Here is an 18,426-nt window from a genome sequence, read left to right on the forward strand (position 1 = left end):
AAAGCCCTCAGTCAATTCAGTGTTGATCTTCTACACTTTAGTTTTTCCTGATAAATATGTCCGCTAGAAGGAATTGTATAATTTTCTCATTTATTGTTAGAACTCCATTTTTTACGAACACCGTATAAATGTCGCGACCCAAAAATAAACCTTATATAGGAATTGATATTTATGTCCTGGTACTCTGTTTTATTTAAAACGTAATATGTTACTGTGTGCTTTAATTTTCTAGATATTCATATTATAGGAACTATCTATATCGGATGTATTCATGAGTGTATTTGACTAAAATATTATACACGACTAGCTGTTGCCCGCAGCTTCGCTTGCGTGGAAAAGATTAATTTTCATGGTATAAGTTTTCATCCCCTATTTTACCCCTTTAGGGGATAAATTTACTAAAATCCTTTCTTAGGGGACGCCTGCGTTACGACATCTACCTGCATGCCAAATTTCAGCCCGATACGTCCAGTGGTTTGGGCTGTGCGTTGATAGATCACTATATCAGTCACCTTTGAGTTTTATATATATATATAGATTAAAGCATTAAAAAACATGCAATCAGCCGTTTCAATAATCTAGTAGGATTCTAATTTATGGGAATTTACCATACCTACTTTTGGTATAAAAGTTGCCCTCACGAAACACTAAATTTTGTATTTTTTATGTAAGGATTAGACTCAAAACTACTGGACCAATTTTAAATAAAAATTGTAAGTACTTCTAGGAGCGAAGCGTAAAGGTACCTGTGCTTTATTTTACATTTTTGCTATCGCGCTTTTAGTGACTTCAATTAAACCGTAAAATAATGTACCAATGTACCAGTATTAAATACTACTCTTCTAATACCTTGTACATAATACATGTAAAATTGTTGTCAAAATGTAACTTCAGCGTTTATTTTGCTAAAATCAACAAACTACACTAGCATTTGTAAGCAAGGTTTCTTTATCTACGAACTACGTTTTACAGTTCGGCGCAGATTCAAGATAATGAAGCTTGAACCGGTATTTTCTCTTTTATTCAACTTTGTATTTTTCGTTGAAATCAAATATCAATTAAAAGATAAAAATATTAATGCTCTATATGAAATTGAGTCTTAAATTTATGTATATAAGTACACTTTTCGAATTTAATTTCAAATCACGACATATAAAAGAAACTTTATATTTGTATGTGTCCCAAATAATTTACACATTTCACGATAACTAATCCCACTAGTACCTAAACAAAATTTAGTCAATTTGTAGTTTGAAAGCGTAATTAACGCAACAGTCGTTTTCAGTCCAATTCCAAACGAACATGATTATATTATTTATATAGGTAGGTACTTAAATTCATTTTTAGACTAGCTTTCCGCCCGCGGCTTCGCCCGCTTTGTCTAAAACTTAATAAATTATGTACCTTCATCTTGAATCACGCTATCTATTAAAAGAACCGCATCAAAATCCGTTGCGTAGTTTTAAATATTTAAGCATACATAGTTATATAGGGACAGAGAAAGCGACTTTTATACTATGTAGTGATATCTAACATAAGAATCTTTATGATGTTATTTACGATGATGCAACGTTAAAAACAGTAATCTCCGGGTTTTATTCTTATAACCAAATCTTCCCTACCAATCAATCATCAAAAATAACTCTACATTAAAAAAAAACACTTAAGAACACTTATTTTAGTAGACAAAACATTTAGTTTGAATAATTTAAGGTGTTATCCCATTAGCCAGTTCCTTAAAATTGCGTTGAAATAACTAATTGCTTCTATATCACATTTGCTCTATGTACCTATTTTGATTTGATTTGCATATAAATATATTATCTTTTTTTTCTTAAGAATGTTACACTTTATTTACGCATATAAATCTTTCTAACGTATTAATTAGTATACGATAAATATGATGATCGTTCCAGATACATTCATTAAATTTGTATTAAATTAGGAGGTGGAGTTGCAACATCCGTGAATTTATTTCATCGAATGATGATCTACTACATATAAAATGTAATTAATTAAAAATTAGTTGTTTTCTCTTCATAAATTATCCTCGTCTTTTATTATTTACTATCATTGCTTATTGGATTTCAAGTAAAATGTTCGCTAATTGGTAGTTTTTAACAAAGAAATAATGTGGAAATAATGACAGCGTTCGTACAAAATATCATCGTTGCTGAGCAGAATCTACTAAAATAACTCTAATAATACCATAGTTACTACATTGTCACTTTTTTCCGAAACCAAGCAAAATCAATGTACCGTATCTTCACACTATATTCACATGGGATCAAAACGTTCGCGAATCGATCGGCGATCCTGTCAAATGTGATAACACCCATATACAACGACGCCAACAAAATATAATATGATTCATTCACTTGTTGGCACCAAATATATTTGCGGATAACATGAAATGTAATGTGTTTTGTAATGTATATGCTCTGATAATTGCTTACGAAACGTGTCAACGTATTTTACTATAAAAATGTGGTTTCAGTTTTTTCGTAACTTTATCTCTACATAGGTATATCTCTACCTAGTTCTTAGTGTAATCAAGGTAGGTTATAGGTAGGATAGTATTGCATACTAATTATCAAATCCTAGAAAGAATTTTACGCACTTCTAACTAGCCTTGGATTTTATCAAAATAGAGTAAACACATAAATTAAAAACTTCAAATCATTAACTTAAAAACACAATTCTCGTATCGTTAATTTGAGTCATCAGCGTTTTCCTTCAATGTTGTTACTGACAAAAACTCCAAAAAACCTCTCGCCTAACAATAGGTGACAAAAAAAAACATATAACAGGAACACTGTGATAGAGTGCGTACATAAAACAATTACTTTAATTACGAGCGAATTAACACGCAGTCGGATAAATATTTACCTCAGGAATGTAATTAGTCACTGCACTCACTGCACCAAGTTCACGGGTAAAAACTCACACAAAACCATAACCAAACAACGAAAACTTTGTAAACACTGCTCACACACACGCGGTCGGAACTGATATTTGCTATGCGAACAACTTGTTAACAACAAGGCCCTTTACAATTTATTTAGTAAACGCCAATCTGATTCTTATAAGAATTAATTTTATTTATGTATTCAGTAACTAAATACGATTCGGGGTACGTTGAACGATAACGCGTCGACACTCAGCGCACTCTACTTTGTTACTGACCGAGAACAAGAGCCGCGACGCGCTTCGCGAAGTGAATTGTGGTTCACAAACGCCTCAAGCGTGTTCTGCGCCATATTAAATAGTATAAACATTCTCTCTGACGCGATCGCGGGCCAGTATCAGTGTTATAGAATACATATTTGCTAAGTAAACAATCATTTATTCTCATGCAAATAATATAATGTTTATAATTAATTACTTAATTTTCTTTTATCGACTCTACATTTTTCATTTAGATTTTACGAAAGTAAGATTGAATTTTTGCTCTACCTATCATTATTCTCTACCACAATCTTGATAAGGCATGCAGCTTGAAGCAATCATTCTTTAAAAATGAGCATCTGCATGTGTTTGAGCACACTTGTCAGAAGTGAAACTTCATTGGCAAGATTTAAAGATATCAAAATCGTCGCCTTACTCCATGACGTGACGTTATTTCCATGACGCAATCTTGAAATTTTATTCTCAACGCTATACTAAAGAGGTTTCAATTCAAAAATGTAGAGTTTGTACAAAAGAGTTCATGGTGGACACTTTGAACAACTAACTAATAAATTTTTATGTAATAAAATGTTTTTTTTTTCTCCTAAACAAATTTCCACCATCCACCTATCAATATTCTAAAACTTATCAGACTTCGACCCGGTATTTTGGCGTTTTCAGACTCCGCTAGCGCAAAGCTAGTTATTTAGTAAAATATTGATACTTTTGGGACAGTTTTATTAATTATTATAAGTTTCTAGTATATAAATAGGTAACTATAGCATGATTCTTAAATATAAAAAGTTTTCAAAGTAGGCTAAGCAATAAAATTAAGCTTCTATAATTTAAATATCGTGCGACAACGATAAGTTTGAAAATCTCTATCTACGATTGCCTATTCATTCCGTGATCAAAGTCTGAGAAATTACTCTTACTACCTAGAGGTCCTAGAGAGAATACGACAATTAAATGCATTTATATCAAAGTAAAAGGAAATAGGACTCTTTTTACTTAGACAATTTCATAAATAAGTCGTCGTCAGTAAAGGAATATAAAGAACTAATTCAGTTTCAGAGATGTATCTATATTGTACAAGTCAACTGACATTATTACATATTTAATATAATATATAATATCATGCATATAAAATAAATAACATAAAAAATAAACATAATAAACACAATAAATAAATTACAGATTTTATTGAGTATTATTTATTGAGTATTATTTAATGATTAAATTATTCACAATATAAAATTGGATAAAGGTGTAAAGAAAATGATAGGTGATAAATAAAAATATGTTAATGCTATTAATTTAAAGAATTATTTACTTTTTGCAAAAAAGTATGCTTATTTTAGCCATCTATTTTCACAAGAGAGCGTCGAGCAACTATCTTTCGATCTATTTGATAAAAATACATTCCAAACATATTCACCACAGACACATTTAAACTTTTAAATTGATGTGAAATTTTTGATGTCACTTAAATTAGTTTCATATAATATTATGGTAATATATGCGGAGCCCACCTTTTTAATTGTTTTTACAACTTTATTTTGTTTAAAACTAACGCGAAAAGTACCGTATTTATTATTTTTTATTTATTTTATAGTTTTACTTGTATACGTAGTATATTATTATTAGTCTGTGGTTTTACTAGCTTTACGCCCGCTTGGTCTAAAACCTAATAAATAAATTATATGCTACAACATTCCTCTTGCATCACTCCTTCTATTTATAAAAAACGCATCAAAATCCGTTGCGTAGGTATGTTTAAAGATTTAGACATACGGAAGTAGGGACAGAGAAAGCGACTTTTTACATTACCATGCATAATATTATGTACCTAGTGTTTGTTTTGTTTTATATGTAAATAATTAACAATCAAAATATTTCTAATTCACTATTATTATTTTTTTATTTTTATATTTTCTGAATTAAAATTTAGTGCTTTCTGCCGCCCAATATCATGCCGCCTGGAGTCGCCCGAAATTATACTATTTGCCCGCGCTCCGGATACAAGAAGTTTAAGAATTGATTATAGCGCCATCTAGAATTTATATATGAAATCATAATAAAATGGAACAAATTCAATATTTCTCAGGTGTATTGATAGATGGCGGTAAAACATAACTTCGTTCCTAATATTTTCTAAAAGGGTCGCAATATACTTATGAAATTATTGTAAGTTAACTGTTAATATATTTTTTATTATTTTGGAATTAAAATACTAACATTTATATGTGTATATAATTACAATATTTCTGATGGCAATAATTTAACTTGCTTAACTGTCACTCACATTTGAAATAACGAACGCGGAACGGCTGAATAATCATTAACTTGATTGTTGTTGTTTGGTTTCGTGTTTGGTTTCATGGAATCATGGGTTGTCCTTGTGTGTTTTTTATGATTATTGTTTGATACTTTTTAATGTGCTTGAATGGCTTGAATAGTGTAATTATGTGAATTCTTTGTAATTTGTGTGGACTAAATGTAGTAATGTTTGACTAATTATTTGCATTATTTCAAGTTACTAGTTACTGTTACGGAATATCCACAATCATGATTAACACCCCGCCTTGGACTGGAGGAACAGACGAGGAATATGAAACTCAATATTTTGGTTTCGGAGCCCAACGTTTCAAGATCGCTGTGCGGCAGATGGTAGAACAAAAAATACAAAATGGGGTGAAATATATGGAATCATCCATTCAAGACTCGTTGGGTTTGAACGATACGGATAGAAAAACTCTTACTCGTTCCTGCGATAAACTTATACGTTTGTATTGTGAGAGGGCAGGGTCTTCTCTCGAAGTTATTGATGAAGAATTCGAGCGTTTACTGAAAATACCACAGAATGTCCTGTTACCAGAGGATGAAGTTCAACTAAACCATGTTTCTGAAGAGGAGTATCAAAACCTTAATGATGAAATCAGCAACTTAAGAAAACGAGTACACCGTGCTGCCTTAATGGAAGCCGTGCTTACTGCTGAGGAAGAAGAATTGTCATCGGTTGAAAAAGTTTGTGAGATTGCGACAAAGAATATGGACCAACTGGATGTATTTAAGAAGAAATTAGAAAACCCTAATACTGTTAAATCAGTGCAACATGAGGTCCAGTTCCTTTGCTCGAGGGTACCATTTATGCAGAAACCTAATAAAGAAGATCTTTTTGAAGATTAATTGAGCGAGGTAATATAAATTTTTATAAAGTACTTTTGGCCAAAGTAGCCTACGTCAATATAATACTATAAAATCACTCATATTTTAATTTAATGTATTTATTATTTCAGGCCTGAAACTGCTCATCATTAAATTAGCAGACTAACTTGAGTATGTCATGAATGATGAATATGAAGTAGGTATGTTGTATTGTACAAATATTAATATTATATTATTATATTATTTTAAGGAAATAAAAAAAAAACAATAACAGGTATTATTTTATTGTAAAAACACATCTTACATTATCTAACTGTTGAGAACAACAACATTTATTAATACATAAATCTTTATAACATTGACTGGTCGTCAATCACTTAACAACAAAATATAATATCTAGAACAAATAGACTTTTATATAAATTAAAATAGTATCTAAAATGTTTATATAACTTGGCACAACAACAATCTGCAGACATTTATTATTTTAAATAAAATATGCAAACGTTACTCATCTACAAACATTGTCTATCCTATTTTATCTTGACAATTACAGTTTATTTTTTCATATACTTTTAAATGAAAATTAAATTGAGGTAATAATGATACTTACCTTTTCTTCAAACCCTCAATATGTATAATAGTCTTATTTTATGAAGCCAAGTCAATTTGAAATATTTTCCTACACGGATGCTGTTGTTGAATTTTTATACATAGTTTTCTTTTCTTGAAGTGTATAGAACTTGGTTAGTATAATATTTTATTTTGTTTGACTTCTTTGTACTTTACTTATCACAACCTAAATTAGCGGCAAACTAAATATTAAGTTCTCAATAGAAATAAGAGCCACTTGAGAAATCCTTATAATTGGTTAAAATTGACTTTGTCACCAAAATTTAAAAAAATGTTTATTATATTTTTGTTTGTTTTATCTCAAATATTACATAATGTAAGTTTATTGATTTTCAACTCCAAACATAATAATTATTCTAATTCTTGGTAGCTAATTAGCTATGTTATAAAATTAAAAATTAAATGATAGATAGATTGATCCTTTTGGGTTAGGTAACAGAAAAAAATCATACTTGTCTACTTTTATGGTATTGGATCTTATAATTTTTAAATTCTTTAAGCTGCATAATAGTTTAAAATTAAAGTTATGTCCATTCTATTTTCTTCAGATTATTTTTTTCATTGTTTAAGACTTTTTTATTGTCATATTCCTATATTTTTTTTATATTTTATATGTATCCAATTCAAATAAACTGTAATTGTCAATATTGTAGAATCTATTACTATCTAGTTCTAGCTATATCACATTTATGACTTAGATTAGGTACTTTTAAAAAGTAACATTAAAAAAAATAATGAGTTTCACTGCACCTAAATTTACAGACATCTAAACAACAACATAATAATATAGAAGCTTAGATACCTAATTGGAATAAACTAAAAATAATTATAAAGAATTCAATTGTATTATATCTCAACAAATAAAAATACTGGTAAACCATCAATAGTCTTACAATTATTTTATATGTCTTTGGTAACTCTGTAAATTGACATTATCTGGAACTTTACCTAAAAATTAATATATACTTACTCCAAAGTAAAATATATATCAGATTAGCCATTAGGTTAAATTTAAAAAGAATAAGTGGACAATTTTGTGGGTACCTAAAACTAATTAAAAGTTAAAATAGAATCATATTTAAATATGAAAATTAATAAATTTCAATAAAATTATTAAAATTACATTTTCATTATGTACAATTTTTAGAATTTATGCTTTCTTGATATTATGTACACATTTTAGCTTTAATTCCTTCTAGAATTAAAATACAATTACATATAAATTCATTTTTAAGTTTCAACAAGAACATAACCATATAATATTTGTATACTTTAATATATTAACTTTGCAATTATTGTCTATGACAAAATACATGTTGATGTTTATTAAATTTAATTTTGTGTATTAATCAATCAATACAAACATATTTTGGATAAACATAAGCTAGCTGCAGAGTGCATAATATAATACATATTATTATATGAGAATGGCAACTACGAGACCAAAACATTAGTTTTAGAAATTATTACTAAGTTATTACTACAAGCTTATTAGTTCATTAATAAATAGCAAGTAATTAATACATCAACAAAGTTGCAAGCCTAAGAAGTAAATAAATCAAAAGATTATAATAATTATTATGAGATTATTTAAAGCTATACCCTATAGCTAGCTTATGAATAAACTATAAAATTAAATATTAATCAAATAATAATTAAATGAAATTATATAGCAAAGTACATTTAGGTAGTAGTTAATAACTTTAATAACCACAAGTGTAAACCATATAAAATAATATTAAAATTCTTTAAAATTGAGCAGTAGGTATTAACTTGAATTTTAAAATATTCACAATGACTAAAGACTCGCATGATATGCTATTTCGCAAAATATCATTTTGTAAAGGCTTACTTAAACAATATAGATTAATCATAGATAGAACCAAGTTGTTTATACACAGTAAATACACAAATAGCTGTTTTTACACTATATCTATACACTTAAGTTCTACTTATTACTTAATGCTAATATAACGGTGTAGGAAGTATTTAAACAAGTAAAAATATATTTTACAAATCAAAAATGCATTAAATTCAATAAATTACAGTTTTTGGTTACTTATTACAATTGTTATGTTCCTGTACTTAAATATAATGCTTGCAAAATACGTACGAATTAAATAAAAATAAACTGAAGGTAGGTAACTACAATCAAAAACATTAAAAGTAAAATAAACAGTTTCCAAATTGGACTGTAAGCACTTTACAATTTCAAATCACAAATAAAGATATCCTATTACCGTGTAATTCGAAAAACACGTGAATCTTAAATTTTAAATGCATAAAAACAGGTGAATAAATATTATATAATATAAAAATCATCTAAAATTATTAATTTTTCAACAAGTTATACGTACAAGGTTCATATATGAAAAACCTTATTACAATATAATATAATTAATAATAATAATATACATTTCACACGTACAAGATAAAAGTTGCTCTTTGGTTTATCAATTAATATCATAAAAATATATATTCTGACGGGCAGTATGATTAAAATAGTTAACTCCCTTCATTAATTAGTGTAAACAACATAGGTATAATTATAATAATAAATATTACCTATGTTTAAACATTTACAAGTAATTTAAAACGTAAACCGAATTAAGTACAACACAAACGCGTCATGGCAATAGTATTTTAAAAAGAAATTCACGTTTCAAAATTCAAATTGCGAAGAAAACATCACAATTCACAATACATTTTGTACAGAATACAGATTCAAATTAAATGTCAAAATGTCTATACGACTACAGTCTACAGATAACAATAATGGACCTGCGTTTACTATCTATGAATAAAGCTGGTGCTACACGAACGCGGGTGGTCTCGTGTCTATGGCGGTGAGCACGCGGCGCGCGGCCGGCCCGGGCCACGACCAGCCGCACTCGCTGAGCGCCACCAGTCACACTGGCCCTGACCATTCTGTGCTCTCCTGTTTAATGCCGCTAGTCATTGGTTAAAGTGTTGGTGGTATATTGTGCTATTATGAATTTTATGATTAAACAGTCTAGTTTGGCTTTTGATTTACATAGACTATGTAGTTTTTGTGTCTCATCTTTATGCAAATTCGAAAGAGCACATAAACGTGTTGCGATGAAAGGACATTGAGGATAAAAATATGTTATATGCAGTTTTGTCGGTGCGTTTTGGATAGGTTTGGATTTGTTGTTTGCTCATAATAATTAATATCTTCGCACAGCACAAACGTTATTTAGACCATTTTCAACCACAATCATTAGCACTATTAAAAATTATTGTAGCCCGCCCACAGTTTATGTAGTTATAGCTACCTATTCCAATAATAACTTACTATGATTTTTCTAAGTTCACTTTAACTACGGGACATCTACTCTACAAGGTGGGTTATTTATATTATTCTTACTTGTGAAATATTAACTGTCTTGGAATGCATTGGACTTTGCGGAACATTAGTAGCGTTAGCGCTAAAGTATCCGCCGGGTTTTGGACGAAGGTGTCGATTGTGCATTTCCATTTGCACTATCTTCATAAACTCGATCTGAGCTGCCAGTTTTTGGACCTCTTCCTGTAAAGGTAAAGTATTATTTAAATCTTTTGTTTATTGACTTTGCTGGAAGTTTGGAGATGTCCATAGATTGCTTAAATTTCACCGGTCAACCAATTCGAAATTACAATTTCTTTATTGGTTGTAGAGACCAATAAAGAAATTGTAATTTCGAATAACAAAAAAATTAATTACTAGAAGCTGTTCCGTAGATAACCACTTAAATTGTAAATATAGTAGCTCTAAATCTGATTTTTAGAAACTTCTTCCACTTTATTTAGTAACCACTTTCAACCCAAATCTAATGTTGTTAAAATTACCACATTTGCAAACCACGTCAATTTTAACGCTAAACACTAGTTATAGTACCTTCAATTGCTCATTCTCCTGGAAGAGATCTGGCGGGTCGTCCGGCACGAGCCCGATGCCGTTGAGCGAGGAGGACGCGGGCACACCGCGCGCGCGCGCTCTGCTGTCCCACGTGTCGCCCGTGCCGCGGACCACGCGTAATACCTTGTAGTGGAAATAGTTACTGAATTAGATAATGTTATAGGATTGATATATGTGAATTCTTAACTCATTCTCTTTTGATTATGTGGTGGAATCAAGAAGCTTATATCTAATACACTGCAGATTTCAGTATGAACATTAACTTGTAACAAGAAAATATGACCTTGAATGACGCCTGTATGTTTTTTTATCCCTTCCACACCCACTTTCCAAGTTAGGTGTGAAAGGGATAAAAAAACATACAGGCGTCATTCAAGGTCATATTTTCTTGTTACAAGTTAATGTTCATACTGAAATCTCCAGTGTATTAGATATAAGCTTCTTGAGTGGAATATTAAGAATTCATGGTGCCTATGACAGCCATGAATATACATAGTTTAGTTACTTCTGAATAACATTGATGTTAAAATGCTTTCTTTATGGTATTAGAAAAAGCAGACGCACTGCCTGTTGATGAGCTACGTGCGCCGCCCAGACTTACGCAACAGAGGTATCGAGTTGTGCTACAAAAATAAAAAAATATGAAATTATAAATTATTTTTTACCTTGGGCAAGAACACCAAGAGGACGGTAGTTGATGTAGATAATTGTGTTCTAATAAAACCAAGGAGATATTTAATATCTGGTCCAGCACGTGGTAGAATTAATAAGCTGAAATTTGAATAATAGTTACTTATTAAAATCTTAAATTTTAAATAGAAGTAAGTAAGTAGGTTTGTGATTATTATTAACAACTCATTGATATTATTTTATTAAGACATCTTTATAATATAGCAATATTGTGTTACGTAAAGCAAATATGATCAAGTTCACAAACTTACTGAAACGCGATCATAAGAGAATTCACGGTGAAAATGTTGTAAATAGCAATAGAGATAAGACGGGCCTCGTTGTAGAGGCTCTCCGCGTGTCGCACTCGGTAACACACACGCACACCCCACAGAAGGAATAGAATTTCACCTGGAAAACGATAAAATTAATAATCTTTAATTTCATTATATATAGACAATAAAGTCTCATGTGAAAGAAGTTACGAAAATAGATTAATTTTTTTGATATACAATGTCGAAAGTAAACGAAGAAATAAAAAAAAAAACTACTATTATATCATTACTTGTGAACTTGTCTTTATCTTTATTATAGCACAGAGATTCTTACCTATTGCTAAGCTGTGGTCCCACCAGTTGTATGTACATTGCTTAAATTTCAAACCCCTGTTGTCTGTTATCTATGGACAAAAATTGATTATTCGAAAACCGTTATTATAAAAATATATCAGCCCCCCTAGACAAGTGGCTTTCTATTAGCGTAAAGTTTACGTTATCTCCAGCTTACGTCAATCTCATACATTCATAATTATATCTATTCTATTAAACTTTACGCTAATAGAAAACCACGTCTAGGGGGGCAGCTAGGTTTAAACTAGTGATTTTAAACAAAGACGAATCGTAATTTACAAAGTTACAAGGTACCGAAATCTATGTTATGACGATTCAAAAGAGGTTCTAGAAGTCTAATTTAAATATGAATTTGATAACGTTTCAACAACGAGTTTATATTTTAAACTTACAACTTCAGCATCAGGTGGTGCGGAGAGCGTCCAAGTTCCGAGGTAAACCAACATGATCAGAAGAATGGGCGCCATCCATTGTAACAATTGTTTATCTGTTAGTTTTAGTTTGTGAGCTGACTTCACACGGTATGTTAGGGATACCCTGCAATATTTATAAATTAATCAATGTGGACATAGATTATGGAAATTTGATAGCTTAATATCTATCAGGCCCCGGAATCACAGACACAATAGAAAATCTATTGTGTCGCGGCCCGATCGGGCCGTTTTGGGGGGCCGTTCGGGGCTCAATGGATTAATAAAGGTAAATTATTATAGGAGAAACTCGAGTGATGATTTGGAATTTGATTATTTTTATATTATATGCTCTGTTAGTTAGGTGACGGAGCTTTTTTCTGTAAAGAACGAAATGTATCCACATGGTGGATAAAATAAATACTTTATGGCTATTTAAAAAATCAATGTTAACTTACCTCCATGTTTTCATAAGAAGCGCTGTATATGTGATACAAAATCCCATGTGGCGGGTCCATTTAGTTGCTATACATGAATATCTATCGAGCACTGGGAAGATAGCTGCCATCTATAAAATAATAATGTCAAGATCAAACAAATCTTATAAATCAATACCGTACAATGATTATTATTATATTATTTTGGATAAACATCTACAATGCCGATCATAGACATAATTAGGCCCTCTTCACTATTGTGATTGCCTCTACTTGCTCAAAGCTGCCCATTGTTCAATATACTTACCTATCATTATAAAGTTACCACCTAAATGTATTTAGCTCTAAGGTTAGGTTAAGTTTGATTGAATAAACGAATTTGAATTTGAATTATAATCAAGTCATACATTATGGCACAAACCTCCATATACATAATAGCACATCCCAGCAATGTTATAGAGAGGAACACAGGACTGGCTACACGAAACACTTTGACTCGTCGGTGGTGTCGTGTGTATATCGTGAGTAGGACTGTCATTACTGCACAAGTCACTGATATTACAAGAAGAGATATCCTGGAATGAGAAAATATTATCTAGTAAGTCGTAGTCGACTTCGGAGAAACACCATTTAAGAATTTGTAACTGAAAAGAAAAAAACAGCATTTTGTATTTTGCCAAGTCTAAGAATATTTGCTCTTGTCCCCCGTGATAAAGAAATAGATAAATAATATTACTACATTATTAATTATCATTGTCGCTCCAATTCTAGTGGTCATAAGTCATAACTAGACATCGGATTATATGCATTTGCATATTTGCATATGCAAATGCATAAAACTCTCCAATTACGGCGTTAGTGCATATTTTAGCCTTTTTCCCCAATCGTGCATATTTCGTTAAGTAGCGGGAGTTTTGATTGGTCGACTAACCTTTATTAGCCAATCAGAACGCTCAGCGAGTAAAAAAACCCTATTTTGGCATGGTAAAATGGCAAAAAATTACAAAATGGGCTCCATTTTAAGTAAATTATGAGCCATTCAAAATAGGGCTAGATTACCCTTTTGGGGCTAAAAACTTAAAACACGGGTTGAATTCCAAAAAAGGGCTAGATTTAGCCCGGAAAAGTCTAAAGTGGCAACACTGGGCTCGCGGGTGATAAACGTCACAAATTTGCGCTCGAAAATTTGGTAAAAATGCTTAATTGTATATTGGCACAAAAACTATACTTAATTTCAAGAAAATTTCACTGTTTTTGTACAATCTTTGAATTAAATATATAAAAATAATAAAGGTTTTTTGATTTTGTATTGTGCATATTTTAGGCATATCAGTCGTTTTTAGTGCATATTTCGGCCTTTTTTAGTGCATATTTGCATGCATATTTTGGCATTTTGTTAGTGCATATAATCCGATGTCTAGTCATAACGTAACGTTATGCCCATTGTCTCGATTTATGAACATACTTAAATATAATTTTTTAACACATTCAACAAACTTTTTATTTTTAATACTATCCTTACCGAAATGGCCAGTTATATGTAGCAAGACAAGGTTCTGGCCCTCGGCATGACTCGCAACCCGGTTGGCACTTCAAACATTCGTAAGGCTCGCTCCAATTTTCTACGCCATTTTCGTCGTATTCTTGATATGCAACTGAAAATCAATAATAAAGATGAATAATGAATATGCATCGTCATAACTCAAAATGAATTTCAAGAAACTATCAATATAGTCTTCTACGTGCCATTACCTAGATATACCTATTACTTGATCTATCTACCAACCACTATGTAGGTATCTTGCATAGTTTCAAGTAAAATTATTGACCCAAACCGACATTCATTTAGATGTAGTTAGTGTAATTATGCACAGAGGAATAAGAACATACAGAGAACACAAATTCATCATAATAATTCAGATCATAGATAATAATATTCAAACACCCGTAAAACAACAAAAATACAAATTAGCACAACACCAAATCAAACGTAGATATCCCAACCCAAACAAACTTTAAAACAACATGTAAATTATTTAATTAAATCAACATTTAAGCGAATACCTTCAACAAGAGAGCCATTGAACCCCTCTGGGTGGTGTATCGAGTAGTACCCCGGTCTACACTTGCAGATGTACGAGCCTCGCGACCAGCTGGAGTGGCGGGCGCTCATCTCCCGGTTTGGTTTGTATTCACACTATAAAGAAGCTCAATTACTAGTATATACAGCTAGCCACAGATAATATTATCAGTGGCTTAATGAAGGCTGGTAGAATTATAAAGATATTGAGGAAATGAGGAAACTCTTGGTAGGATTAGAATTTTGTGTTCCTAAAAAAAATTAGGTAAGTAACTACTTACCTCAACAAAATTGTATTACAAATGTATAATAATTATAATGTAGATAATAATTAAGAGGATTGATAGTGAAAGCTTTTAGGTGTGACTTTATAACGCCTTTAATAAATGGAAATTAGACATAAATTTGCTAAAAATTATTTTACAGTATTACATGCCCCAATGTTCGATATACTTAGGTATCTATCGTATATTGAACAAATATCACATTTCTCAAAGACATTACAATATAGCAAAAATGTAAACACGTAGTTAGGTTAAAGTACAAAACAACGAAATATTATAAACAAGACTGAACAAAACATTTGTTTGGCTAACTTCCACATCTATAACAATAATCCCGTACACGCCGTAATCCTTGGCTATAAATTATATAATATGCCAAATACTCACGTAAGTAGTTTCATTAGGACATTTATGGGTTCCGTGGAACGAATATATTTGATTATCGTTCTCTGCATCGCTTTCTTCACACTGATTTACTTCCAAACTAGATATGTCTATATCGAGCGAAACAACGCCTTTGAGTCTGAAAGGAAGATTAATGCACCGTTATCATTTAATGGAAGTCCCTTGCCTACTCTGTTAATCTTATCAGATTGTTTGAAATGATTTTCCGTTGAGCTCATTTTTGAACTTTCTCTCATTTGAATACACGTAAGTTGCTAATCTATTGAATAAATATATCGTGAAGCTTTTGTGAAAGCTTCGCTTTTTAATTAGGTTCTTACGAAGTGAAGTACATATTTTGATTAGCTTATAATATTATGTACCTGAGTAAGTGCAAGTAAATTTAAATGCAATCCGCTTGTTTTCATATTAAAATTGTATATATGTATAACACTCATTGTGATAATATGTACTTACGTAACATGGAGCACTATATGAATAGCAATAATTATAATAAAATGTAAGAAGATAGGCATTATAACTCACCCTCGTATTGTAGACACAGGAACTGTATAGGAGAGCAGCCATTTTTCCGCTTCGCAACTGTAATACGGGTATGTCCACCAACCCTCCATGGTGGCTCCGGGGGGAGAGGGCATGAACTTGGGGGACCGGAGGGATTCACTTTCATGTGCTGATACGTACCTAGAATATTAGTTTTACCTTTTATCTAGAGTTGGGATTTTATTCTCTGGATAAAAAAAGGCATTTACTAGGAATAAATTCACGCCATTTGAGTAGGTACCATTGAAATCCGAGTTTTAGAAGTTCAGCCATGAAAGATGATTGATGACAACTACTCCGTATAGAAATAAACTTGTTAAAGATACATAAGATATAAAAAAAATCATTTTAATTTACCTTTTTTTTTATTACCTAAACCATATTTTAATCCATCAGGCCCCGGAATCACAGACACAATAGAAAATCTATTGTGTCGCGGTCGGATCTGGCCGCTCGGTGGTTGAGAGGTTAAAAGTCAACCTAATAAATACGAAGTTTCTAATACCAAGTATGATCGAGGTTAATTATTAAAACATTTTACCACGGATATTCCGGATCTGGAGGTTTCTCCAATTGCGGGTACATGACGATCTCCGGTTCAGCGGCACTGTACCGCTTCCACGCGACCGCGCTGTTCACAACACCATCAGCCCTCAACGAGAGCGCACGTGATGCGACCGCGCGCTCCGATGTGCTTGTACCTTCTACTAGTCCTTGTGAGACTGCCTTCAATATTTCTAGAATGAAAACGTTAGTAATCAAATGCTTTTCACAAATTTATGTTGCTTTTTATAAGGATTTCCAATTAATATTTCTTTTGTTTTTACTGGACCAACAGTGGCTACGCAAATCTGATTTTATAGACCACTCGAAGAATATATATTTCTAGAAATTGATAAACATTTAAATAAACGAACACTTTACTAGACGAAAATAGTGTAAGGCTCTATATAACAATAAAATAGTCGCAACTAAGGAACAAGAACTGTAAACAATGGAAAGATACATTAAACAAGTGCCCTTAAGACAAATACTCATCTTCCTACGGAGGCACGAACGAGGTCAAATAGAAACGGAACTCTGTAAATACAATTGAAGCTATTTCTATGTTATTTAACGCCTTTATAAATTAGACGAAGGAAATAATGCCGGAAAACAGATATTGCAAATCTGATTTGTTATAAACTCAATCGATCATCGATTTAGCTATATATGATATAGTTTTAATTTACGGCTTAAACTAAACCGTATTAAATATATTTTAATAAGAAAAGCTTAAATGTATCACCATCTCTGATATTAATAATCTTTAAAGCTGTTTTTTTATATAATAAAGCTTTTTATAGCAATTAACTTTTAATATTTTAGCCGATAACAATATTTTCAATAAACAATATAAAGTAACGTGGGAGAGTATCTACCTACGTACTAAATCCCTTTGTCAACTGCGGAAGTTTAATAAGAAAAATAAAAAAGAGGCTAAGGAAAACTCCGTCAAAGAAGGTATATTTACGAAAGATATTTTAACATGACAATGGGTCGCCTATTTTCTTATATTTATAACTCTGATCCTTTAAGTCTTGGCAATTACCTGTCCATTCAGTGTGATACAATAATGTATTCATTTTCATGATATACCTACATGTAACAGCAAAGGATTGTAGGTTTAAACAATGGTTTTATTTTTCAAGATTCTGCCTGTGATTCCGTTCTTCTAACGGTGCATTTATAGAGCAAACGAACATAGAGCTAGCTTTCGTGATCTTTTAGTGTGAACGAAAACTGGTATTCAATGTTGTTCAGTATTAGAGCATTGCATAGAATCTCTTCGAACGCACTAAGAACAACGAAAGATTGCTCTACGTCTATTTATACTAAAAGCATTTGTCATAGTGAGTCATGTGGTCATTAAAATAATTACATCACGGAGTCACTTTAATGTTAAATGTGGATAAAGGTATAGAAATTAATGTTTCCAATTTCAGTTACGGATATCTTGAAAACGGTAACATTGCTAATGAAGGTTTAGGAAGGGATGGTATTCCGGAAATACTCATATCCTATTTCTCTTTTTCTAATGA

At 31.3% G+C, this 18,426-nt stretch overlaps 4 protein-coding genes across 6 annotated transcripts in view; 2 read left to right on the forward strand and 2 right to left on the reverse strand.

Annotated features, from left to right (window-relative positions):
* The window catches only part of Pde11 (Phosphodiesterase 11), a 193,616-nt gene extending 190,424 nt beyond the window's left edge, over positions 1 to 3,192 (reverse strand). For all 3 annotated transcript variants that reach the window (XM_090111838.1, XM_090111837.1, XM_090111839.1), the window contains exon 1: positions 2,890 to 3,192. The gene's annotated coding sequence lies outside the window, so the exon portion shown is untranslated. The remainder of the gene's footprint in view (positions 1 to 2,889) is intronic.
* The window catches only part of LOC149901268 (glutathione S-transferase 2-like), a 279,112-nt gene that overhangs the window by 209,416 nt on the left and 51,270 nt on the right, over positions 1 to 18,426 (forward strand). The window lies entirely within an intron of this gene.
* Positions 5,518 to 6,824, forward strand: LOC149901272 (protein MIS12 homolog). Its single transcript, XM_090111762.1, has 2 exons — positions 5,518 to 6,366; positions 6,468 to 6,824. The coding sequence occupies exon 1, from the start codon at positions 5,737 to 5,739 to the stop codon at positions 6,355 to 6,357; it is 621 nt and encodes a 206-aa protein (XP_089967888.1). The 5' UTR covers positions 5,518 to 5,736; the 3' UTR covers positions 6,358 to 6,366; positions 6,468 to 6,824.
* Positions 9,878 to 18,426, reverse strand: part of LOC149901273 (putative G protein-coupled receptor CG31760) — a 47,827-nt gene continuing 39,278 nt past the window's right edge. Inside the window, exons 4-17 of the mRNA XM_090111846.1 lie at positions 16,887 to 17,082; positions 16,328 to 16,486; positions 15,785 to 15,920; positions 15,098 to 15,230; positions 14,556 to 14,688; positions 13,455 to 13,608; positions 13,055 to 13,164; positions 12,579 to 12,723; positions 12,167 to 12,236; positions 11,830 to 11,968; positions 11,554 to 11,659; positions 10,868 to 11,011; positions 10,358 to 10,519; positions 9,878 to 9,907 (exon numbers count right to left, since the gene is read on the reverse strand). Coding sequence (XP_089967972.1) covers positions 9,878 to 9,907; positions 10,358 to 10,519; positions 10,868 to 11,011; positions 11,554 to 11,659; positions 11,830 to 11,968; positions 12,167 to 12,236; positions 12,579 to 12,723; positions 13,055 to 13,164; positions 13,455 to 13,608; positions 14,556 to 14,688; positions 15,098 to 15,230; positions 15,785 to 15,920; positions 16,328 to 16,486; positions 16,887 to 17,082 — 1,817 coding nt within the window. The remainder of the gene's footprint in view (positions 9,908 to 10,357; positions 10,520 to 10,867; positions 11,012 to 11,553; positions 11,660 to 11,829; positions 11,969 to 12,166; positions 12,237 to 12,578; positions 12,724 to 13,054; positions 13,165 to 13,454; positions 13,609 to 14,555; positions 14,689 to 15,097; positions 15,231 to 15,784; positions 15,921 to 16,327; positions 16,487 to 16,886; positions 17,083 to 18,426) is intronic.

The sequence above is a fragment of the Colias eurytheme genome, chromosome 17 (assembly GCF_061535395.1).
Source record: "Colias eurytheme isolate Ceu_HAF_F1 chromosome 17, ilColEury1 Martin Lab GWU primary, whole genome shotgun sequence".
Lineage (NCBI taxonomy): Eukaryota > Metazoa > Arthropoda > Insecta > Lepidoptera > Pieridae > Colias > Colias eurytheme.

Bases quoted from the DNA above. Each gene is read 5' to 3' on its own strand.
- LOC149901272 (XM_090111762.1), top strand. From the start codon at position 5,737: ATGATTAACACCCCGCCTTGGACTGGAGGAACAGACGAGGAATATGAA.